The 25,961-nt window shown below is 42.0% G+C and overlaps 1 protein-coding gene across 1 annotated transcript in view; it reads right to left on the bottom strand.

Moving 5' to 3' along the window:
- Positions 1-25,961, bottom strand: part of LOC129868531 (cGMP-dependent 3',5'-cyclic phosphodiesterase-like) — a 40,662-nt gene that overhangs the window by 13,507 nt on the left and 1,194 nt on the right. Inside the window, exons 2-7 of the mRNA XM_055942615.1 lie at positions 4,948-5,037; positions 3,320-3,411; positions 1,087-1,196; positions 594-649; positions 441-500; positions 167-320 (exon numbers count right to left, since the gene is read on the bottom strand). Coding sequence (XP_055798590.1) covers positions 167-320; positions 441-500; positions 594-649; positions 1,087-1,196; positions 3,320-3,411; positions 4,948-5,037 — 562 coding nt within the window. The remainder of the gene's footprint in view (positions 1-166; positions 321-440; positions 501-593; positions 650-1,086; positions 1,197-3,319; positions 3,412-4,947; positions 5,038-25,961) is intronic.

The following is a 25,961-nucleotide window of genomic DNA, read 5'->3' as shown; positions in this document are numbered from 1 at the left end:
TAAGCAGACTGTGTTTGTCTATTTTTGTGACTTAGATGAAGATCAGATCAAATGTTATGACCAATTTATGCAGATATACAGGTAATTCCAAATGGTTCACATACTTTTTCTTGCCACTGTATAGACAACAAAATACAGGTGCATGTCTCCCATCCCACTATCATACCGCAAAGCCTCAGGATCTGATGATTCAGTGCACTGTAGTCCACATCAGGTGTTGTCCTCCTGTTCAGGGATAGACATGGTGTCCTGTTGACCTCTGACCCCTGGGTGAGCTTTTGGCCCTGCAAAGCCTGGACTTTCTTACAGGCTATGGTGACCTGTGAGGGACAATCAGAGTTATACCAGCAAATGTCAGCTACATTCAGAGCAGGCCTGCTGTCCCCGAATGTGATCCCATGAAAGGACCAGTGGTTCTGGAGAAGGCATTTCAGACTCACATGTTTCTCCAGGACATCAAGGCTTTGTTCCTGAGCTATAGTGGGCAGTGTACAGCAAACCTTTTAGAATAGAGAAGACACAGAGTCTTTAGAAAGTATTATCTTTCACACTGTAAGGCAGAGAGGTGAGAGGGTTCAGTGGAGCATGCTCACCAGGAGGAGGGCGGTAGCTACGCCTTGGTCCCGGTCCAGAATTGGAATGATCAACACTGGGGTGGAGGGGGAGAAGATGGAGAGAAAATTATAGAAAATGAGAGGGTGGAGAGGAGGGAAGTATTAGCCTGGAGGAGGACTGTGCACTGTTTTGAACTCTCTCAAATTGTTTCAAGTATATTTGCTGTTGTTCACGCTGCAACCCACACAGATACTGATACTGGGAGGTAGGCAGCCTAGAGGTTAAAGCATTGAACCAGTAACAGAACGCTTGCTAGTTCAAATCCCCAAGCCGACAATGTGAACAAATCTGTAGATGTGCCCTTTAGCAAGGCACTTAACCCTAATTGCTCCAGGGTCACCCTCTCAGAGAGTCTCTCAGGTAGATTTGGTATATGCAAAAATCATATTTTAAATTTACACATGTGTGAAATAGGACAATTATAAGCACCCACCAAATTATTATGACAGATAGACAAAAACAAACACACACCTCTTTTGTCCTGCTGCAGTGGTTCTGTTAGTCTCTCTCTCTGTTGCTCCTGCAGCTCTGAGGAAGGAAGACCCTCCCACTGTACTCTCCTCTGCTGGACAACCACATCCCTGAGAGAGACAAAGATTTTATTGATTGGTCACACTTTATTTGGATAGTCCGGATTTTCCATCTATAGATGCCCTACAGATGGTCATACTATCTGCAAACTATCTGTTGATGAGCAACTGCTTGATAATGTTACGGTTAGGTTTAGAATAAGTGTTACGGTAAGGGTTAAGTTTAGGTTTAGGATATGGGTGAAGGTTAGGATTAGAGCTAGGGTTAGGGTAAGTAGATAGCTCGTTGAAATGTTATTGATAGTCAAATAAAGTATTCCCAATTTATTTAAAGGGTAGGAAGCATGAGTTTTTACTCACCAAAGTAACAACACAGAGTGGTCAAAGACTTAGTAACTTAGTTGTAGTCATGATCTGGTTACCTATAACTACGTTTTTACATATTTATTAACTTATTTCTGGATATCTTCAGAACTACCCACAACGCACTATTTCTCAACGTCATATGGAGAACCGGTGCTACCTAGCTAGTTCCATCTGGCTAACGTTAGCTACTAGCCATGCTAGCATGTAATTACATTCCAAACCAAGTGTTGGGGCTAGTGAGCTACTATGTACATCCACGCAGAAGAAAACATATAAATAATGCAAAAAACTGCATCTACTCTTCTCCTGTGCGTTTGGTAGTAGTAGTCGAGTGAGCAAGTAAGTGTTGTAGGTTTTTGCTTTGTCCGTAGCTAGTGTTCGTTTTCATTTCAGACCAAACAGCTTTTTTTAAAGTGCAACCCAACATGTTTTTTAGAAGCTAAATATTCCAAGTAGGTGTGTTGTTGCTGGGTGCAGTAATGCCCACAAGGACTGTCACGATCGTCTATGGGTGAGCGAGAGGACCAAGGCGCAGCGTGTGAAAAATACATCTTATTTTATTTAGAAGAGAGAAAACACAAAAACTATACATAAACTAACAAAATGACGACCGTGAAGCTATAATGAAAAATAGTGCTGACAACAAACACTACACATAGACAATTACCCACAAACACCTAAACGCCTATGGCTGCCTTAAATATGGCTCCCAATCAGAGACAACAATTAACAGCTGTCTCTGATTGAGAACCAAATCAGGCAACCATAGACTTTCCTAAACACCTACACTGAACACTACCCCATACCTACTACAAAAACCCCTAAACAATACACACACCCTAAACTAGACAAAACCCACAAACATTCCCCATGTCACACCCTGACCTAACTAAAATAATAAAAAAAACAAAGAATACTAAAGCCAGGGCGTGACGAGGACAAGGTTATGACTAATTTGTGGCCCAAAAACAAGAAGCTAGCTTTGAAGTGGGACTGGTTTGTCCGGTTGAAGCGAGCATATTGGAGTAAGGGAACCGGGGGCATGTCTACTGTATGTTGTACTTATTTCACCCCAGAGGATTTCGATGGCTATAACCAGTGGAAGACAGGATTCGGTAATGAGACCGACTGAAACCAGGTGCTGCGCCGAGCGTGAATGTGAAGCCTGCAACCTGTTTCCTACCGACCTTCAGCAGTGATGGAGATAAACCGGGTAAGTTCATTGTGGTAAACCTCTAATATAGGTTATCTAGCTTGTCAACTTGTGACTGTGTTCCAAAAACATGTTGACACATTGCTGGGATTGAGACATGGGAGCCAGCTTGCCTAGGTAAATAACTTCATCTTATTTTTGACGATGGTTCTGTTGGTCAATGTCATTTCATTGGATTCCAAAAAATTGTCCCCTGAAAGTTGAGTGCCAAAAATTGTCCACCAAATTTGGTCAATATCATTGCATTGCATACCAAAAGTAGAGCACCTAAAATGTTCTGCCAAAATTGTCTGCCAAATTAGTATACCAAAAGTTGGCTGGCTATCTAGGTCAATCGGTAAGTTAGCTAGCTAATTCACTTTTAGCCAGTTAGGTAACAACCAAAGCCATCTAGATAATATAACATATTATTAGAGATATTTCCTATATTATAGAATATTGCTTGTATGTCATAAATGACAGGGAGTCTTTATAAAAAGACACCATGCGTTTGGCTGATATATTACATTACAAACAATGTCCCTAGAGGGAAAATGAAGACTCAATTATGACTGTCTGAAGTACAGGTCAACTGGGCACCACATCAGCCTGTTACCTGAGTTTCCCCTCCTTCTGTAGCTCATGAGGTGGTTCTTCACACCACAAGCATCCTGTCTCTGCATCTAATAGATAGACGTATACACTGTCCTATAAGAGAGAGGGGGGGAAGTCAGCCTGTTAATGAGGGGGTTAAAAACCACATGCACTCCCCTCCGTCAGATTTTGTTTGAGGGTATTTTCAAACATATCTGTTTTGAAAGCACTTTCTGTTTCTAGTCCCCCCCATTTCAGGAAGTCTACAATTATTTGGACAAATTCACTTATAGTGTATTACGTTTAGTCAAAAGTTTGTATTTAGTCCCATATTCCTATCATGCAATGACTACATCAAGCTTGTGACTCTACAAACTTGTTGGATGCATTTGTGGTTTGTTTTGTTTGTATTTTGGGTTACGTTTTGCCCAATAGGAACTGCATGATGAATAATGTCTTGTGCCATTTTGTAGTCACTTTTATTGTGAGTAAGAATCGAATGTGTTTCTGAACACTTCTACATTCATGTGTATGCTACCATGTGTATGGATAATCACGAATGGGTTGTCAATAATGATGAGTGAGAAAAATGTTACAGAGGCACAAATATTATACCCCCCAAAAATGCTAACCTACCATGTTAGTGGTAATGGTGAGAGGTTAGCATATCTTGGGGGTATGATATAAAATGCTAACCTACCCTGTTAGTGGTAATGGTGAGAGGTTAGCATGTCTTGGGGGTATGATATAAAATGCTAACCTACCCTGTTAGTGGTAATGGTGAGAGGTTAGCATGTCTTGGGGGAATGATATAAAATGCTAACCTACCCTGTTAGTGGTAATGGTGAGAGGTTAGCATGTCTTGGGGGTATGATATAAAATGCTAACCTACCCTGTTAGTGGTAATGGTGAGAGGTTAGCTTGTAACATTCTGACTCATCATTATTCACTGTTCATTCTTAATTCTTCTTAATCATGGCATTATCATGATTCATTTAGTATTCAGAAACATCTTATCTACTCACTTAGAAAAAAAATGACTCCGGTCATCATTCACCGCAGTTCCTATTGGGCAAAACATAATCCAAAACAAACCGCAAATGCATCCAACAAGTTTGTAGAGTCACAAGCTTGATGTAGTCATTGTGTGCAAGGAATATGGGACTAAATACTAAAGTTTTGACTACTTTAATACCCTGTAAGCACATTTTTCCAAATACTTATGACATGGGTGGAGTAGATACTGTACTTAAAGTGCTTTCCTTTCTAAACAGTGAAACAGATATATGAACATACCCTGAAATAAAGGTGACATTCTGTACTGTTGTCTGATATTAAACATTTTATCTAAATTCCAAAATGTTGGTGTATAGAGCCAAAATAAAATAAAAATAGCTTCACCGTCCAAATACATATGGAGGGCGGTGTATGTATGCTTTAAGCAGGAGAAAATATGGTTGGAATATTTCTGACATTTTCTTCATTACTTGGTCAAACATGTAGAAGTGGATGGTATTTGGCCTGTTTTGTGTCATTCACTTGGTTTCCTGTTTCTCTGTAAGCCCTACCCCAGGGAGAATACAGTATGTTGGTGAGTAGGATGGAGAGAGACTTTAGATATAAATCATGACGGAGACAGTAGAAACACACCACTTCAGAAAGGACAGCCTGGAGAGCCTTTCTGATGGCATCCCGCAGGGAAGAGGAGTCTGTGACTGAGGCCAGTCGGAGCAATGCATCCTGGGAAATAAAGTAAAGGGAAATAATCATTTATCATGGTGACTTTGATGCAAAGATACACAGAGGAGAAGGAGCAGGAATGGGCTCTGGATGTTACTCACACAGAACTGCCTCTCCAGTATCTCATAATCACTGGAGACACATGCACTGTAGAATACAGCCAGACCGACCGGTGACACACTCACTCACAACACACTCACTATTACAGCAATCAATGCTAAATATTAGGATATCTCTCAAAGGATGTACCCGGGTCAATTCTCTAACTGTCAAACTGTTACTGGCAACCAAGCCAGTAGATTTGGTCATGTGTCAAGGGAAGAATATTGTATGCCTGTTGAAGGGAAATGCTGCATCTGTGGAGGTGAACATGAGCCTAAATTCTTTGAGTGTCTTGTTAGGGTGAGTGAGAATGGGGTGGCAAGGGTAAGAAGTGTCCAGCGTGTCTCCTATCTGGAGGCGGTGAGAAGATTGGAAGGAACGAGTGGCGGGGAAGAAGCAATGGTAGTAGAGCCACCAAGACCAGTGAAGGTTTCTCATAAACCGAGGGATAGTGAAATGATACATGTTAAAAAGTGGACTTTGTATTATTTATTGCAGTGTTCATAATCTGTACAGCACAAGTGGAGAAGAAGTCGAAGTAAATAGGAATCATTGTGAATGCCGCTGAACATTTTTTGGGTCTTCAGGATTTCACAGCCGAGGCCGTGCAAGAAATCGTGTCCAAATCTAATTTATTGGTCACATACACGTGTTTAGCAGATGTTATTGTGGGTGTAGCAAAATGCTTGGGTTTCTAGCTCCGACAATGCAGTAACATCTACAACTAATGTCTAACAGTTTCACAACAAATACCCAAAATACACATAAATCTAAGTAAGGAATGGATTAAGAATATATATACATATACTGTATGTCAGAGCGGCATTGGACTAAGATACATTGGCATAGTATAGAATACATATGAGATGAGTAATGCAAGATAAAGAGACATTATTAAAGTGGCTAGTGTTTCATTTCCTTAAAGTGGTCAGTGATTCCTAATCTATGTCTATAGGCAGCAGCCTCTGATGTGCTAGTGATGGCTGTTTAACAGTCAGTGGTGTAGTATAGAATACTATACAGTATATACATATGAGATGGGTGATGCAATATGTAAACACAATTTAAAAGTGACTAAGATACCGTAGAATAGTGTGGAGTGCAGTTTATACAAATGAGATGAGAAATGCTAGATACGGAAACATTATTATAGTGGCTAGTGATCCATTTCTAAAGTGTCCAGTGATTCCTAATCTATGTCTATAGGCAGCCGCCTCTGATGTGCTAGTGATGGCTGTTTAGCAGTCTGACAGCCTTGAGATAGAAGCTGTTTTTCAGTCTCTCGATCCCAGCTTTGATGCACCTGTACTGACCTCGCCTTCTGGATGATAGAGGGGTGAACAGGCAGTGGCTCGGGTGGTTGATGTCCTTGAGGATCTTTTTGGCCTTCCTATGGCATCGGGTGCTGTAGGTGTCCAGGAGGGCGGGAAGTTTGCCCCCGGTGATGCGTTGTGCAGACCGCACCACCCTCTGGAGAGCCTTGCAGTTGCTTGCGGTGCAGTTGCTGTACCAGGCTGTGATACAGCCTGACAGGATGCTCTCAATTGTGCCTTTGTAAAGGTTAGTGAGGGTTTTAGGTGCTAAGCCAAATTTCTTTAGCCTCCTTAGGTTGAAGAGGCTTTTGCACCTTTTGCGCCTTCTTCCCCACACTGTCTGTGTGGGTGGACCATTTCAGGTTGTCGGTGATGTGTACGCCGAGGAACTTGAAGATTTCTACCTTCTCCACTGCAGTCCCATCGATGTGGATAGGGGGGTGCCCCCTCTGCTGTTTCCTGAAGTCCATGATCATCTCCTTAGATTTGTTGACGTTGAATGAGAGGTTATTTTCCTGGCACCACACTCCCAGAGCCCTCACCTCCTCCCTGTAGGCTGTCTCATCGTAGTTGGTAATCAAGCCTACTACTGTTGTATCATCTGCAAACCTGATGATTGAGTTGGAGGCGTGCTTGGCCACGCTGTCATGGGTGAACAGGAAGTATAGGAGGGGGCTGAGCACGCACCCTTGTGGGGCCCCAGTGTTGAGGATCAGCAAGGAGGTGTTGTTTCCTACCTTTACCACCTGGGGGCGACCCGCCAGGAAGTCCAAGACCCAGTTGCACATGGCGGGGTTGAGACCTAGGGCCTTGAGCTTGATGATGAGCTTGGAGGGTACTATGGTGTTGAATGCTAAGCTATAGTCAATGAACAGCACTCTTGCATCCCCCATAGTTAATGCCGTCTTTATTTTATTACTCATCGTTAATGCCGTTTGTGACTCATCGTTAATGCCGTCTTTTGTTTTCTTTGGTGTGCTTATCAATGCGCAAGCACCTTTTTTCCCCATGCCTATTGCTATGTTATCATTATTAAGTCATACAAAAGTGTTACATTATTTGAAGTTTAAAATGCATTCTGTCATGACTAAATGTGTAATATGATACATTTTAACATTACTATTTTTTTTACACACAAAAAACATTTAGTTAATAAAATATTTAATCAGTCTTCCTCAAATTATATTTTATTTTATTTATCTAGGCAAGTCAGTTAAGAACAAATTCTTATTTACAATGACAGCCTAGGAACACTGGGTTTACTGCCTTGTTCGGGGGCAGAACAATAGATTTTTACCTTGTCAGCTTGGGGAGTCGATCCACCAACCTTTTGGTTACTGGCTCAACGCTCTAACCACTAGGCTACCTGCCTCCCCCACGGGGATGATGATGCAATATTTGCAAGAGGGAGGGAATCTGATTTCATTGGTCCTCGGCTCAGGTGAGCCACTTTCGTAACACTGTTTATTCCGAGTTGAACTCAGAGTTGACCAAAATTACCTTGCTAATTCCTTAAACCTGCTTCATAGAACACTCCTCTGGAGTTTGCTAAACGGCGCAGGCACTTGGATTAGAACCGGGTGCTATGGTCAGATGAGACAAAAATAAAGCTCTTTGGCCACGCACACCAGTGGTGGGTTTGAAAGAAGGATGCATATCAGAAAATAATCTCATATCTACTGTATAATATGGTGGTGGATCTTTGATGTTATGGGGCTGTTTTTCTCTTGTTAAGGTTAACGGCATGGTGAACTATACCAAGTACCAGGACATTTTAGCCAAAAACCTGGTTGCCTCTATCAGGAGGCTGAAACTTGGTCGCAAGTGGATTTTCTAGCAAGACAGTGACCCCAAGCACACAGCAAAATCCACCACGAAACCACAAAATCAACATGCAATAGCCATCTCAGTCTCCAGACTTGAACCCCATTGAAAACCTGTGATTTGAATTGCAGGGGGCAGTCTGTAAGCGCAGAATGAAGCATATCAAGGATCTGGAAAGACTCTATGTATGAATGGTCTAAGATCCCTCCCAATGTGTTCTTCAATCTCATAAAACGTTATAGAAAAAGGCTAAGTGCTGCTATCCTCCCGAGGGGAGGATGCACAAAGTATTGAAAACGGGTGCCAATAATTTTGACATCTTTTTTAGATTTTATTTTTTTACTTTTGTATTAGTATAATATAATTTTGTTTGAGCATACCATATAGCTCAGTATTTGTATTATTTGTCTTTTTTGCCATCTTTATGCCAATCATTTCTGTTGTGGCTGTATGTTCCCTTTCATTGCATTACCAAAGAACATGTGGCTTTATCCGTGCCTTCATAATTTTGCACAATTAAAATGGAAGCTGGTTTTAATATTCTTTTATAGCTATGTTTTTCAGTAATATCAACAACTCTTTAATGTTCACACGCATAGGGAATGCACCTGGAGAGGATCCCTGTTTTATAATGCATGATCATTTATTGATGAAGTTCATAAACTTGGACTTATATCAGCTCTCTGGGCCAGAAGAATATGGAACACCAAGAATGATTTAATATTTGTAGTGAAGTGATAATTCGTTTCAATCTTCCACATATACATACACACCACAGGAGGCTGCTGATGGGAGGAAGGCTCATAATAATGGCTGGAATGGAGTGAATGGAATGGTAGCAAACACATGGAAACTATGTGTTTGATGTGCTGGATACCATTCCATTAATTCCGTTCGAGCCAGTACTATGAGCCCGTCCTCCCCAATTAAGGTGCAACCAGCCACCTGTGGAACACACATACTTGCCACACAGGAAACCTTCACTTGCCTTAGTCTAAGTTACAAACAGGTCTGGAGAAACAACAACATCATACACAGTGATCATCCTTAGTCCCAGAAACCAGACTTCATGACGGGCCGCCCCCAGGTGGTGAGGGTAGGAAACATCTCCACCCCGCTGATCCTTAACCCTGGGGCCCCACAAGGGTGCGTTCTCAGCCCTCTCCTGTACTCTCTGTTCACCCATGACTGCATGGCCATGCACGTCTCCAACTCAATCGTCAAGTTTTCAGACAACACTACAGTATTAGGCTTGATTGCCAACAACAACGAGACGGCCTACAGGGAGGAGGTGAGGGCCCTCGGAGTGTGGTGTAGGAAAATAACCTCTCAATGTTAGCAAAACAAAAGAGATGATCGTGGACTTCAGGAAACAGCAGAGGGAGCACCCCCCTATCCACATCGATAGGACAGCAGTGGAGAAGGTGGAAAGTTCCTCAGTACATATCACCGACAAACTACAATGGTCCACCCACACAGACAGCGCCTCTTCAACCTCAGGTGGCTGAAAAAATGTGGCTTGTCACCAAAAGCCCTCACTAACTTTTACAGGTGCATAATTGAGAGCATCCTGTCAGGCTGTATCACCGCCTGGTGCGGCAACTGCACCGTCCACAACCTCAGGGCTCTCCAGAAGGTGGTACGGTCTGCACAACGCATCAGCGGGGGCAAACTACCTGCCCTCCAGGACACCTACAACACCCGATGTCACAGGAAGGCAAAAAGATCATCAAGGACAACAACCACCCGAGCCACTGCCTGTTCACCCCACTTCCATCCAGAAGGCGAGGTCAGTACAGGTGCATCAAATCTGGGACAGAGAGATTGAAAAACAGCTTCTATCTCAAGGCGATCAGATTGTTAAACAGCCACCACTAGCACAGAGAAGCGGCTGCCTACCTACAGACTTGATATCATTGGCCACTTTAATAAATGGAACACTAGTCACTTTATTAATGCCACTTTAAGAATGTTTACATATCTCGCATTACTCATCTCATATGTATATACTGTATCATTCACTATCTATTATTTACTATCTATTGCATCTTAGCCACTCTGTCACTGCTCATCCATATATTTAATACTTACATTGTAATATATTCTCATCCCATTCCTTTACTAGATTGTGTGTATTAGGTTTTGTTGTGGAATTGGTTAGATATTACCTGTTAGATACTGCTGCACTGTCGGATCTAGAAGCATAAGCATTTCGCTACACTCGCAATAATGCCTACTAACCATGTGTATGTGTCACGCCCTGACCTTAGAGATCCTGTTTATGTGTCTATTTTGGTTTGGTCAGGGTGTGAGTTGGGGTGGGTATTCAATATTCTATTATTTTGTATTTCTATGTTTTGGCCGGGTAGGGTTCTCAATCAGGGACAGCTGTCTATCGTTGTCTCTGATTGAGAACCATACTTAGGTAGCCCTTTTTCCCACCTGTCTTTGTGGGAAGTTGTCTATGTTGTTGGCACTATAGCCTTTAGCTTCACGGTTGTTTTCTCGTTTGTTGTTTTGTTGGCGTAAAGAAAATGTACGCTCACCACGCTGCACCTTGGTCCTGTTCATTCAACAGCCTTGACAGTATGTGACCAATAAAAATTTTGAACAATTTAAACAAATGTATGGCGATTTGTTGGCTCAAATCGCTTAGCACATTTGCGAACTTAAAAGCTTTAACAAAGATGTGAAAACATGAAGCTGACAGAAATCACAGTTTGTATTAATGAAAGCATGTGCTAAACACTTGAAAACAACATGTACCAACTTACAGACATCTTTCCAAGGCCAAAACAGGAGCAGATGGGAAAGATGAAATCTAAATAAGAACGATCTAAATGAAAATCACTTCATTTTTTTTTTTACCAATAGAATTGACCAAATAGGTCTATCTTCTGTATACCACCCCTAACTTGTCACAATACAACTGGTTCAAATGCATTAAGATGTAAAGAAATTTCCCAGATTGCCTTTTAACATCGCACACCTGTTAATTGAAATGCATTCCAGGTGACTACCTCATGAATCTGGTTGAGAAAATCTGGCCAAGTGAATCTGGCCAAGTGAATCTGGCCAAGTGTGTGCAAAGCTGGCTACTTTAAAGAATCTCAAATATAAAATTTATTTTGATTTGTTTAACACTTTTTTGGTTACTACATGATTCCATATGTGTTATTTCATAGTTTTTATGTCTTCACTATTATTCTACAATGTAGAAAATAGTAAAAAAGAAAGAAAAACCCTTGAGTGAGTAGTTGTGTCAAAACCTTTGACTGGTAGTGTATATACGTATAATACATTTTTACACACTTGTATTTATTTTACCTTATATTTCTTTGTTGTAAATGTTTTGGCGCCAAACTGGTGTCAGTTGTGAAAAACGTCTATATTTGGCAAAGTTAATTGAAAATAAGTTAATTGAAAATAATGCCATTGTTGATTAGATGCTATTTTCATTAATTAGGTTATTTTCTCTTGAACCATATGGTCCATTCAGTAGAATTATGGACACATAAATACTATATAAGAATACACTTTTTAAAAGTTATTCAAGTAGAAATTACCAAAGTTAACATGGATTACCTGTTAATTACCAAAATGACTGAAGATTCCAGTAACTTTAGTAAATTACCAGTAGCTTTGCAACCCTAAACCAGAGTGAGTTAAGGCACAGTGCATTCGGAAAGTATTCAGACCCCTTGACTTTTTCCACATTTTGTTATTTTACAGCCTTATTCTAAAATGGATTAAGTTAAAACATTTCCTGATCAATCTACACACAATACCCCATAATGACAAAGCAAAAACATTATTTACATAAGTATTCAGACCCTTTACTATGAGACTCGAAATTGAGCTCAGGTGCATCCTGTTTCTACAACTTGATTGGAGTCCACCTGTGGTAAATTCAATTGATTGGACATGATTTGAAAAGGCACACACCTGTCTATATAAGGTCCCACAGTTGACATTGCATGTCAGAGAAAAAACCAAGCCATGAGGGCAAAGGAATTGTCCGTAGAGCTCCAAGACAGGATATTGTCGAGTCACAGATCTGGGAAAGGATACCAAAAAATGTCTGCAACATTGAAGGTCCCCAAGAACACAGTGGCCTCCATCATTCTTAAATGGAAGAAGTTTGGAACAACCAAGGCTCTTCCTAGAGCTGGCCACCCGTCAGTAATGCATCTGAATTCCCCCAGTAGGGTGGGTGTGTGGAGGGAGGGAGGGAGGATGTGGAGCGGAGCACCCATTGCGTCTGGAGTCATGTGTCTGCTGGGTGAATTGATCTATGCTAAAGGTCACAGTAACCTTACGGAGAATATAAGCACTGAGTAATCACATCACCTGGAAAGAATAGGCCTCCACCTACACTATATGGCAGGCCTCTGCTTTACAATACAGTCCTGCTTCAACTCCTGAGCTGCCTCATCTGAGGTAATTAACATCCGACTTTCGACCTGTGGCTACGCAGGCCAGCCTGGAGGTTACCTCTGTCCGAGTTTGAGCAGAATTGAAGTCTCTCTTCTGTCACTTCATAGGTAGCATAAACACTATCATTGCTGGAAAACAAATTTCAAATAATTTATGAAAGAGGGAGTGCTTTTGTTCGCTCTACATCTCAACACTTTCATATCAAAGCCTAATCATATTTATTGACTGCTGCTACTAGAGCCAGAGTTGGCTGGTAGAGGTGTCGGATGAAACAATTATAACACAAGACCATGCAAGACCTACTGTGACGATTGAGTGAGCATTACCTTTTCTGATTACACACGTTCGTGCACACGCACACACACAGAGTAAATGAGTCCACTCAGTGTTTATCTTAAGACAGTGTTCAGACTTTGTCCTATAAACAGTAGCGATGTGTCTTGTAGTCTGCTCCCATTAGACTCCACTCTAGTAGGATAACACTGTATGGAATAGGATTCATACAAGTATTCCCGCTTTGGCCTCAGTGGACCTTTGTTCACTGTGTCTGCTTTATGTTTGGTACTGTGTGTATAGAAATGTACATAAAATAGGTCACGGGTCAGGAGGTTGCTGCTATGAGATGTGTGAAGCAGGCTATGTATGATACGTTAATAAATGAGACACACAGAACTAGGGCAGACTTCGGGGTGACAGAGGGATCCCACTTGTTAAAAAAGACTACGTTGGGATGAGAGAGAGCCTGTCCAGTATTATATACATGGCTATGATATTATAATTTTACAGTTATTTGAGTGCATTACACCTATATCTAAATAGGCCATCAGGAGGATAAACAAGGGGACATTCACCATACTACAGTCTGCCTACGTAGGATACTAGCTTAATCCACTGGGAAGTTGTAAACCAGATGTATAGTGTATACGTGGTGAAATACCTCTTTCATCACATACAGACAATAACAGTGGCACACAGACATGCCAAAACATCCCCACCATCCTCATTGGGAATGTCAACACTATGACTCTGGCCTGTATTAATTTGCTTGCCAGATGCACTCATCCCTGGACATCAAACACCTGTCTTTTACCCTTTGACAGGTAGCTTACACTCACAATCTGCTCTTTTCATCAGCCACAGTTTATTACACTTAGCGTTATCTGCTGCTAATATGTCAGTGTTAATATGGGGTGTTGAGACCTTTGGTTCAGCCTTATGCCAGTGGAGGACTGCCTGAAAGCACTGGGACTGAGCAATCTGAGGGTGTTCCTATAGAAATAGCATAGTAGTAAAAGCATAAGTAGCTCATTTGAATGGTTTTCAGCCTCATTCCATGTGAATAAAATATAGTTGTGAGAGAATGTACTGTGGATACATACAGAACCAGTCAAAAGTTTGGACACCTACTCCTTCAAGGGTTTTTTCTTTATTTGTACTATTTTCTACATTGTAGAATAATAGTGTAAACATCAAAACTAGGAAATAACACATATGTAATCATGTAGTAACCAAAAACGTGTTAAACAAATCAAAATATATTTTATATTTGAGATTCTTCAAAGTAGCCACCCTTTGCCTTGATGACAGCTTGCTTTGCACACTCTTGGTATTCTCTCAACCAGCTTCACCTGGAATGCTTTTCCAACAGTCTTGAAGGAGTTCCCACATATGCTGAGCACTTGTTGGCTGCTTTTCCTTCACTCTGCGGTCCAATTCATCCCAAAATATCTCATTTGGGTTGAGGTCCGGTGATTGTGGAGACTAGGTAATCTGATGCAGCACTCCATCACTCTCCACCTTGGTCAAATAGCCCTTACACAGCCTGGATGTGTGTCGGGTCATTGTCCTGTTGAAAAACAAATGATAGTCCCACTAAGCGCAAAACAGAGGGGATGGCGTATCGCTGTTGAATGCTGTGGTATCCATGCTGTTTAAGTGTGCCTTGAATTCTAAATAAATCACTGACAGTGTCACCAGCAAAGCACCCCCCCCCCCCATTCTTTACAGTGGGAACCACACCTGCAGAGAACATTCATTCACCTACTCCGCGTCTCACAAAGACACAGTGGTTGGAACCAAAAATCTCAAGTTTGGACTCCTCAGACCAAAGGACAGATTTCCACCAGTCTAATGTCCATTGCTCGTGTTTTTTGGGCAAAGCAAGTCTTTTCTCCTTATTGGTGTTCTTTAGTAGTGGTTTCTTTGCAGCAATTCGACCGTGAAGGCTTAATTCACAGTCTCCTCTGAACAGTTGATGTTGAGATATGTCTGTTACTTGAACTATGTGAAGCATTTATTTGGGCTGCAATTTCTGAGGCTGGTAACTCTACTGATCTTATCCTCTGCAGCAGAGGTAACTCTGGGTCTTCCTCTCCTGTGACGGTCCTCATGAGAGCCAGTTTCATCATAGCGCTTGATGTTTTTTGCGAATGCACTTGAAGAAACTTTACAGTTTACGGATTGATTGACCTTCATGTCTTAAAGTAATGATGGACTGTCGTTTCTCTTTGCTTATTTGAGCTGTTTTTTCCAATATATGGACTTGGTCTTTTACCAAATAGGGCTATCTTCTGTATACCACCCCTACCTTATCACAACATAAGTGATTGGCTCAAACACATTAATAAGTAAAGAAATTCCACAAATTACCTTTTAACAAGGCACACCTGTTAATTGAAATGCATTCCAGGTGACTACCTCGTGAATCTGGTTGAGAGAAGAGTGTGCCATGTGTGGGCAAGAATGTCATCTAGGCTAAAGGTGGCTACTTTGAAGAATCTGAAATATAAATCATATTTTGATTTGTTGAACACTTTTTTGGTTACTACATGATTCCATGTGTGTTATTTCATAGTTTTGATATCTTCACTATTATTCCACAATATAGAAAATAGTAAAAATAAAGAAAAACCCTAGAATGTTTCGGTGTGTCCTAACCTTTGACTGGTACTGTATACTGTAAATATCAGTGCTCCAGTGATGCAGATTTAGGAACTTTATCTTAACAGGGAAGTCTGAATATATACACTGCTCAAAAAAATAAAGGGAACACTTAAACAACACAATGTAACTCCAAGTCAATCACACTTCTGTGAAATCAAACTGTCCACTTAGGAAGCAACACTGATTGACAATAAATTTCACATGCTGTTGTGCAAATGGAATAGACAAAAGGTGGAAATTATAGGCAATTAGCAAGACAACCCCAAAACAGGAGTGATTCTGCAGGTGGTGACCACAGACCACTTCTCAGTTCCTATGCTTTCTGGCTGATGTTTTGGTCACTTTTGAATGCTGGCGGTGCTCTCACTCTAGTGGTAGCATGAGACGGAGTCTACAACCCACACAAGTGGGTCAGGTAGTGCAGTTCATCAAGGATGGCACATCAATGCGAACTGTGGCAAAAAGGTTTGCTGTGTCTGTCAGCGTAGTGTCCAGAGCATGCAGGCGCTACCAGGAGACAGGCCAGTACATCAGGAGACGTGGAGGAGGCCGTAGGAGGGCAACAACCCAGCAGCAGGACCGCTACCTCCGCCTTTGTGCAAGGAGGTTCACTGCCAGCGCCCTGCAAAATGACCTCCAGCAGGCCACAAATGTGCATGTGTCTGCTCAAACGGTCAGAAACAGACTCCATGAGGGTGGTATGAGGGCCCGACGTCCACAGTTGGGGGTTGTGCTTACAGACCAACACCGTGCAGGACGTTTGGCATTTGCCAGAGAACACCAAGATTGGCAAATTCGCCACTGGCGCCCTGTGCTCTTCACAGATGAAAGCAGGTTCACACTGAGCACATGAGCACATGTGACAGACGTGACAGAGTCTGGAGACGCCGTGGAGAACGTTCTGCTGCCTGCAACATCCTCCAGCATGACCGGTTTGGCGATGGGTCAGTCATGGTGTGGGGTGGCATTTCTTTGTGGGGCCGCACAGCCCTCCATGTGCTCGCCAGAGGTAGCCTGACTGCCATTAGGTACCGAGATGAGATTGTCAGACCCCTTGTGAGACCATATGCTGACACATGCACATTTGTGGCCTGCTGGAGGTCATTTTGCAGGGCGCTGGCAGTGAACCTCCTTGCACAAAGGCGGAGGTAGCGGTCCTGCTGCTGGGTTGTTGCCCTCCTACGGCCTCCTCCACGTCTCCTGATGTACTGGCCTGTCTCCTGGTAGCGCCTGCATGCTCTGGACACTACGCTGACAGACACAGCAAACCTTTTTGCCACAGTTCGCATTGATGTGCCATCCTTGATGAACTGCACTACCTGACCCACTTGTGTGGGTTGTAGACTCCGTCTCATGCTACCACTAGAGTGAGAGCACCGCCAGCATTCAAAAGTGACCAAAACATCAGCCAGGAAGCATAGGAACTGAGAAGTGGTCTGTGGTCACCACCTGCAGAATCACTCCTGTTTTGGGGGGTGTCTTGCTAATTGCCTATAATTTCCACCTTTTGTCTATTCCATTTGCACAACAGCATGTGAAATTTATTGTCAATCAGTGTTGCTTCCTAAGTGGACAGTTTGATTTCACAGAAGTGTGATTGACTTGGAGTTACATTGTGTTGTTTAAGCGTTCCCTTTATTTTTTTGAGCAGTGTATATATAAACAAAGTTGTAGAGGGCTTAATGGGAAGACGGAAGTGAGATGTACACAGTGAGACAGGACATTAGAGTGCCTCTAGCCTCCACTGTAGTCAGAAAAACACTGTTTGTTGGTGTCTGTAAACAGCAGAGGGGTTTGAGGGTAAAGACCAGGGGTCTGACAGATGGTTGCTGATGTAAATTGATCCTTATTGATTAGCAGCATGCTAGTTGTGACCAGAAATACCTTCCCTATTTTTACCCTATTGCATGCGCACACAGTACGTCAGAGAACTGACAGTGACAGTCAAAAACACTGAGCGCTGTCCTCACCCTAACTGTGCTTTGACGAGCAGCTCAAATGCCAACACCAGCCTCCCAGCAGGCCTGTCTCCATCAGCAAACAAGGCTGTGGAGGATCTTAGTTAGAGCTGAGCATCACCCGCATAGAAAGGCACCCCACTGACAAGTGCTGTGTAGAGACAGCTACGCATCAGAGTTAAGAGTCCACTGTGGCATCACTAATGGGCAGAGACATCATGGGGCTCTATGGTCAACAACATCCCTGACTATCTCTGAAGCTGAGCTGCCTTGATGCCTTGCACAGACACAGGCCTGCCTGTCTGTCTGTCTGTCTGTCTGTCAGTTTGCATAGAAGACCAACTGAAACTGACAGAGTACTCATGGGAGGATGCTGTGGACATATTCAGCGATTACAGTGCTGAGTGGGAAGAAGACAAGTCGCTGATATAAGTTCTACACAAATAAAATGAAGTGCTTCGTAACACTAAAACTAGTGGCAAATGAGCTACCACCACCTTAAAGGAGATGAAACATAAACTTTGCTGGAGTATTTAAACATACGATTGTGAGGGTATTGGGACAGATTTAAGGTGTACTGAAACATTCATCCTGAGGTGTTCTGAAACATGACATGGTGTTTTGTAACCAAATAATCAAAAAATGTGCAGCACCTTGTCAGAGACTGGGAGCACGAACACTGAGAAGGTTGAAAACACTATTATGGCGTTTTGAGTTCTGTTTAGTGCAGAATTAGATCCCTTCTCTTCTGGTGCTCTTTCCTCTCTCTAAAGCTTCTAAACACTATTGTGGTGTTTTACATCCTGTCTAGTGCAGGAGTTTCCAAATACTGTAAACGAGAGTCCCTTTTCTCAGTGTATATTCCCTGATCTTATATGGTGCATTTACAAACTCATCAGTAATTCCAAAAGGTCAAAAATGTTCATTATTATGCTCAAAGGACAATGTATTAATTTGTTTTCACAAAACTAAGTTTGTCCAGAATAATAACTAATGAGTACAAAATTACTTTTCAATAAATAATTTTGAAGCTTCAAATGCTTTATATTTCATTGGCAAATTATCAAATGAAAACATTAACAGGTATACAATGTTTATATTGATAAAGTAAGACAGTTCAAAGATCGTTTTCAGTATAATAACACAGAGGCTGTCTACTTACCTGGAAAGGAACAAGTACATTGATACATCTGTACAGAAAGCAGGCATTCCTGGTTTCTCTGGTTGCCTGGAACATACTAGTATGATTTGGCACCAGATCCAAACAGCTAAGAAGAACAAGAGAGACCTCTGTCATCTTCCTCGACCTGGCCAATGCCTTTGGCTCAGTTCCCCATGAACTCCTCTGGGAATCCTTCAACTTTTTCCACGTACCAGAACCCATCACTACACTGGTAAAGGCCTATTTCCAAGACCTGCAATTGTGTTTCACAACACCTGACTTCACAACAATATGGCAGCGCTTGGAAGTGGGCATAGTGGCAGGCTGTACAATTTCACCTCTGGCCTTCACTATGGCCATGGAAGTCATCATCAGGGCATCGAGATGGGTGGTCGGCGGTGAGAGAACTAAGGAAGGGCTCCGTCTCCCACCTATCCGAGCATACATGGATGACATGACTACACTGACCACCACTGCAGCATGCCCCAGGCGACTACTTGCAAAACTGCAGGATAACATCAAGTGGGCCCAGATGAAAATCAAGCCAAGCAAATCTCGAAGCATCTCCATAGTCAAGGGACAGCTTAAAGATGTGAGGTTCTGCATTGGAGATGACCCAATACCAACGGTGTCTGAGCAACCCGTCAAGAGCCTGGGTAGATGGTACAACGAAAGCCTCCGGGATAAAGATCAAGTGCAGCAAGTAAGACAGGACATCGCCGACGGTCTTGAGAACATCAACAAGACCCTACTGCCTGGGAAGCTCAAGCTTTGGTGCCTACAGTTTGGACTTCTCCCCCGGGTAATGTGGCCACTTACCGTCTATGAGGTCCCAATAACAACAGTGGAGAAGATGGAGCGAACCATTACCTCATACGTGAAGAAATGGCTGGGTGTCCCACGATGCCTGAGTAACATCGGCCTCTATGGCAAAGGGGTCCTTGAACTACCTCTTACAAGTCTAACGGAGGAGTACAAGTGCTCTAAAGTAAGACTTCAGATGACATTGAAGGACTCCAAAGACCAGACCATTAGCAAGGCTGCACCTCCTCTACAAACTGGACGGAAATGGACATCATCCAAGGCTGTGCAGCAAGCAACATCAGCCCTGAGACACAAAGACATTGTGGGGAATATCCAGCATGGAAGAGGAGGCTTTGGCCTGGCAGCAAGCAAACCAACGTTCCATAAGGCAACAACATCTGAACGCAGGAAGCTGGTGGTCGAGGAGGTGCGCAGACAGGAGGAGACTGCAAGAAGTGCAAAGGCTGTCTCTCTTGCTAAACAAGGGCATTGGACGCGGTGGGAAGGCCTGGAGAGGAGAAAGATCAACTGGAGTGAGCTTTGGCAAATGGAGGCAAGCAACATCAGCTTCATCATAAGAGCTGTTTATGATGTGCTTCCATCACCAAAAAACCTACATCAATGGTATGGCGAGGACCCAACCTGCCCCCTCTGCCCAGCTCCAGCGATTCTCAGGCATATAATGACAGGTTGCAAGACCAGCCTCTCACAAGGCCGCTACACCTGGCCGCTACACCAATCATTGGCTGATTGCTCCCAACTCATAGGAATCCCCACCCAGTTGACTACTTTAAAACGGTGGAAGCCCTGAATGACAATGTCCATGCTAAAACGGGTTATAGCAATGATGAGTCCTCTATCTATGACAACAAGCACAATTCCGATATAAAGTTGTTTTGGGGTAAGTTGACGAAATGCTACATGCGTCCTCTTATATCAGTGCATTTGTAACAACCTAACCATTACAAAACTTATCTTCGATCAAATAAGCTTCACGTAGCAAGTTAGCAATTCCCCCCAAAAATGGACCAAAACACTCTCTCATTGACCACCATACAAAAATTCCTCACTTCGTGGGCTAATTTTCATGGACAGATTTTGGGCAGAGTAAAACGTCTCGCTTCACCTTTTCCTGTGAGCATTTGGTGTGCTCTCACCTGTCTGAGTTCATGAAGGACCCGAATACAAGGGAGGCATCCACAAACGTGCCTGTTTTTTACTCATCCGTAGAGTTTGCTAGAGGGCACAGCTGCCACGAATGCCCTTTCTTCACCTCCATGCCTCAGACTGGGGGAATTCTGACAACCCAGTATCACAGATTATTTTGAAATAGACACAAATAGCTAATTGGACATTTGTGACAGGTACACAAAGAAAAAAACATATTTTGTGTGCTGTACACAATTTTATATAGAGTGTGCAGTATAAGATTTTGTATACAGTGCATTTCAATCACAGATAGTAGGTTACTTCAGATAGGAGGGAGGTTGGTCGAGAGCCTAACGTGAATGTCTAGCAACCCAAAGGTTGGGTGTTCGAATCTCATCATGGGCAGCTTTAGCAATTTTACAACTACTTTTAAAAAATCTACTTTGCAACTACTTAGCATGTTAGCTAACCCTTTTCCCTAACCTTAACCATTTAACCTAACACCTAACCTTAACCATAACTCTAACTCCTAACCCTAACCGTAACCCTTTAACTACTTAGCTACTGTAGCATGTTACCTAACCCTAACTTTAACCCTAAACCTAACTTTCACCCCTAACCCTAATCTTAACCCTTAGCCTAGCTAATGTTAGCCACCTAGCAAGCTTAGCTAATGTTAGCCACAACTAATTGGAATTTGTGTAATGTACACAAATACGTTTTGAAGAAAGAAAATTGTGTAATACACAATGGACTGTTTTGTGTGTGTCACAACTTTCGCCGAAGTTGGTGCCTCTCCTTGTTCGGGCGGCGTTCGGTGGTCGTCGTCACCGGATTTCTAGCTGCCACCGATCCACGTTTCTTTTTTCCATTTGTTATGTCTTTATTGTACACACCTGGTTCCCATTACGTTATTATCATTTCCCTATTTAACCCTCTGATTCTCATTATGTTAATTCTGTCACGTTCGCTGGAATAATTATCAGACCAAACTGCAGCGCGATATGGTTTCCACATAAGATTTATTTGAAAAGGCACAAAACAACAAAGAAAGAACCAAACAAACAACGAACCGTGACTACAGAGGTGCTACGTGCACTAACTCAAAACAATATCCCATAAACACAGGTGGAAAAAATGCTACTTAAATATGAACCCCAATTAGAGACAACAATAGCCAGCTGCCTCTAATTGGGAATCATACCAAACACCAACATAGAAAAACAAAGGCTCTCTGTGGTCAGGGTGTGACAGTGTGCCTGCCTGTCATGAATTTCAAATAAGTAATTTGTGTCTTTCACAATAAGCTATGATAGTGTGTTGAATTCTGAACAGCATGGCAGCACAATGGTTGGAGTTTACATTTTTCCTTTAATCTAAACATTTGTATTCTGATATGGGGGACCAAGTTCCTCATATGGTATGAGGCTGTCTGGTTGTGGGTAACATTTCAAATACATTTGCCATCTTACTGCCCCAGCATTCAGGGGTTACATTTCTTGCCTCCCCTGTCCAACTTTCACTCCATAATAAAGGTGGAATTTCACAAAAATCTATTCTCTATAGGCCCTATTCAGACTTGAGATAAGGTGATTTAACATGACTTGAGTCCATGTTATGTCTACTCAACTCAAGTCTGGAACGGGCTCCAGTGCTCAGTGTAACAAGGGTGGTTTAGCACACCAGTTTAGTCTTGAAGATTGGCTGAGTGCACTTAGGCAGTGTTTTGACAAGTTGGAGACCCAGTTTCACAACTACCTTCTTACATGAATGCCATTAATGAAGGCCCACTATACACATGTGACCTCTGCTATAACCTACATAACCCTAAACATTTTGATTGTAACATTATTTATAATCTCACAATGGGCCTGGCAACGGTAGCCTATAATTAGTGCCAAAGTCTACCCTGGAAAAATTATTCAATTCCCAGTGTCTTCTTTAAAATGTTAATCAAAATATTTAATGAAATCCTCAATCAATATTTATGCTATAAACCATTTACAATTTGAAACCATTTGATTGTATGGGAGACAGTCTGCCAAAACGTATTCTTAATGTTTTAATGTTGCCTTTTAAATGCACTGAAACACCAAAAGTGTTTTCCCAACACTCACTTAAGAACACAATTATTCAGATTAAAGAACCAATTTGGGTGTTTCAGAGTACTTCCAGTCTATTTTTATATACATTCAGTGTATCATAACATTTACATTAGGTTTACATTAAAACAGCAGATCTCACCATAGGTGCACTACTCTTTATGGTTTTACTACACAATGATGGTGTTGTGAGTCTTTCTATTTTAAGTGTACACTCCCAAAACAAGAAAACAGACCAGTGAAGAGATTGTAATACAAGGGTGGGGTGGAAAGGTTATGATTATAATTGCCCAAATGAGGTAGCCTTGTAATTACAAGACTGTGCAGTGAACATTCATGTAAGCTTGCGAGATCGGGAGGCTTGCGAGGCTAGAAATGAGGCTGAGAACAGATGAATCCATTGCTCTGTTGACTTACTGGGATACTTCAAAACAGAATCAATGTACAGTAAGCCCTTTCATGAGTAAGTACATGTTTGCTCTCAGGGTTTGATACTCAGTTCAATCACAAATAGAAATGTCATGTGTAAGTGGCCCTCATGCTAATATCCTTGCTTCTGTGCTAAACAAACTGTCCTTCCCTAGACAATGAGCTCTACCCTGTAGGGAGAATCATAATAACAGCCTGTCAGCCAGTCATGGATAATTAACCTTTCCTGGTTAATTCACCTTGCCTGGTGGGACCCCAGGGACTGAGGATACTATCACTGTCTGACTATCACTGCTTGTAAAACTAATAATATCCTCCATCACACTGACTGCTGCATTTCAACCAGCCACTGTTCACTATGAATAAAGCTAAAATAAACACAATCGCCCATGCAGACACACACAAACACTGAGCCAAAGCTGCTTTCTTATCTGACAGCTATGAACGCCCACTAGCCAAACAAGTTTCCTCAGCACAGCAATAAGGACCAGGCTAATGATGCAGACAGTCAATATGGAAGAGGGGCAGCTTCTACACTAAATGTACCAGAAAGAGAGAAGGATGACATTAAACAAGTTTTAAAAAGCTGAAATAAATTACGAAAAACATTACCAACACTGAAAGTTCACTAAAATATTATTCTGTGGCTGTAAAAGAGCTGGATCTGATATGTTCTCCTGCAGCTCTGAAGCCTGTGTATGAGGGTCTGACGAGAGTTCCTTGTGAATTCTCCTAAAACTAAAATAGCATCAGAGGGCCGAAGGAAGTCATATGCAATATTTACACTTCACAATGTTACACTGTTAACTTCAAATGAATGTTACAATAACTACAAACACAATAACTACATACAATAATAGCTTTGCACACTCTTGGCATTCTCTTAACCAGCTTCATGATGTAGTTACCTGGAATGCATTTCAATTAACAGGTGTGCGATGTTAAAAGGCAATTTGTGGAATTTCTTTCCTTCTTAATGCATTTGAGCCAATCAGTTGTCTTGTGACAAGGAAGGGGTGGTATACCGAAGTTACCCCTATTTGGTAAAAGACCAAGTCCATATTATGGCAAGATCAGCTCAAATAAGCAAAGAGAATTGACAGCCCATTATTACTTTAAGACATGAAGGTCAGTCAATACGGAAAGTTTCAAGAACTTGGAAGTTTCTTCAAGTGCAGTTGCAAAAACCATGAAGCGCTATAATGAAACTGTCTCTCATGAGAACCGCCACAGGAAAGGAAGACTCAGAGTTACCTCTGCTGCAGAGGATAAATTCATTAGAGTTAACTGCACTTCAGATTGCAGCCCAAATAAATGCTTCACAGAATTCAAGTAACAGACACATCTCGACATCAACTGTTCAGAGGAGACTGTGTGAATCAGGCCTTCATGGTCAAATTGCTGCAAAGAAACCACTACTAAAGGACACCAATAAGAAGAAGAGACTTGCTTGTGCCAAGAAACACGAGCAATGGACATTAGACTGGTGGTCTGATTTTTGTTTCCAACTGCCGTGTTTTGTGAGACGCGGAGTAGGTGAACGGATGTTCTCCGCATGTGATTCATGGAGGAGGAGGTGTGATGGTGTTGGGGTGCTTTGCTGGTAACACTGTCAGTAATTTATTTAGAATTCAAGGCACACTTAACCAGCATGGCTACCGCTACATTCTGCAGTGATACGCCATCCCATCTGGTTCGCGCTTAGTGGGAGTCATTTGTTTTTCAACAGGACAATAACCAAAAACACACCTCCAGGCTGTGTAAGGGCTATTTATTTGACCAAGAAGGAGAATGATGGTTTTGCATCAGATGACCTGGCCTCCACAATCACCCGACCTCAACCCAATTGAGATGGTTTGGGATGAGTCGGACCACAGAGTGAAGGAAAAGCAGCCAACAAGTGCTCAGCATATGTGGGAACTCCTTCAAGACTTAGCACACTCCAAGAGTGTGCAAAGCTGTCATCAAGGCAAAGGGTGGCTACTTTAAAGAATCTCAAATACAAAATATATTTTGATTTGTTTAACACTTTTTTGGTTACTGCATGATTCCATATGTGCTATTTCATAGTTTTGATGTTTTCACTATTATTCTACAATGTAGAACATAAAGAAAACCCCTGGAATGATTAGGTGTGTCCAAACTTTTGATTGGTTCTGTACATTTGGGGTTGGGGGCCCTCTGAAGGTCGCCCCCATAGAATTAGGAATTAGAATACTAGAATGGCCATGAAACTTCTTATGATGGGATTAAGGTCAGCCATTTTGGTCAGGGAGTTGTTCAACCATGGTTTGCCAGTGCTGTGATAAGATATTGTGTAAAATAATGAATTTGAAGAATTTATCTGCACTGTATGTTTGTTAGCTAGGTAGCCAGCCAGTTTTATAGGAATGATTCCATTAAGTTTTCAAATTAACTGCCATTATGACAACATTCCATTAAAACAATGCAGTCAATCCACAGCCATACACTGGCTGGAATCAGTAGATGATAGGACTTAGATAAGTACTGATATTGCATCATATAATAACTCTCAGCTTTCCAAGAATACAAAAATGTGAACATTTATGGTCTTTGTTTTACTTTCCTGCATAAATCAAATCTGGATTATGCCTCTACTGCCATTTATTCCAATTAGACTGGGTTGGATTTCTCCCTGACCAATATGGCTGCCATTTTCACCCCATTCTGGAACTTTGAG

This window comes from Salvelinus fontinalis, chromosome 13 (genome assembly GCF_029448725.1).
Source record: "Salvelinus fontinalis isolate EN_2023a chromosome 13, ASM2944872v1, whole genome shotgun sequence".
In the NCBI taxonomy this organism is placed as follows: Eukaryota; Metazoa; Chordata; class Actinopteri; order Salmoniformes; family Salmonidae; genus Salvelinus; species Salvelinus fontinalis.
This window is presented reverse-complemented; position numbering and strand designations above follow the sequence as displayed.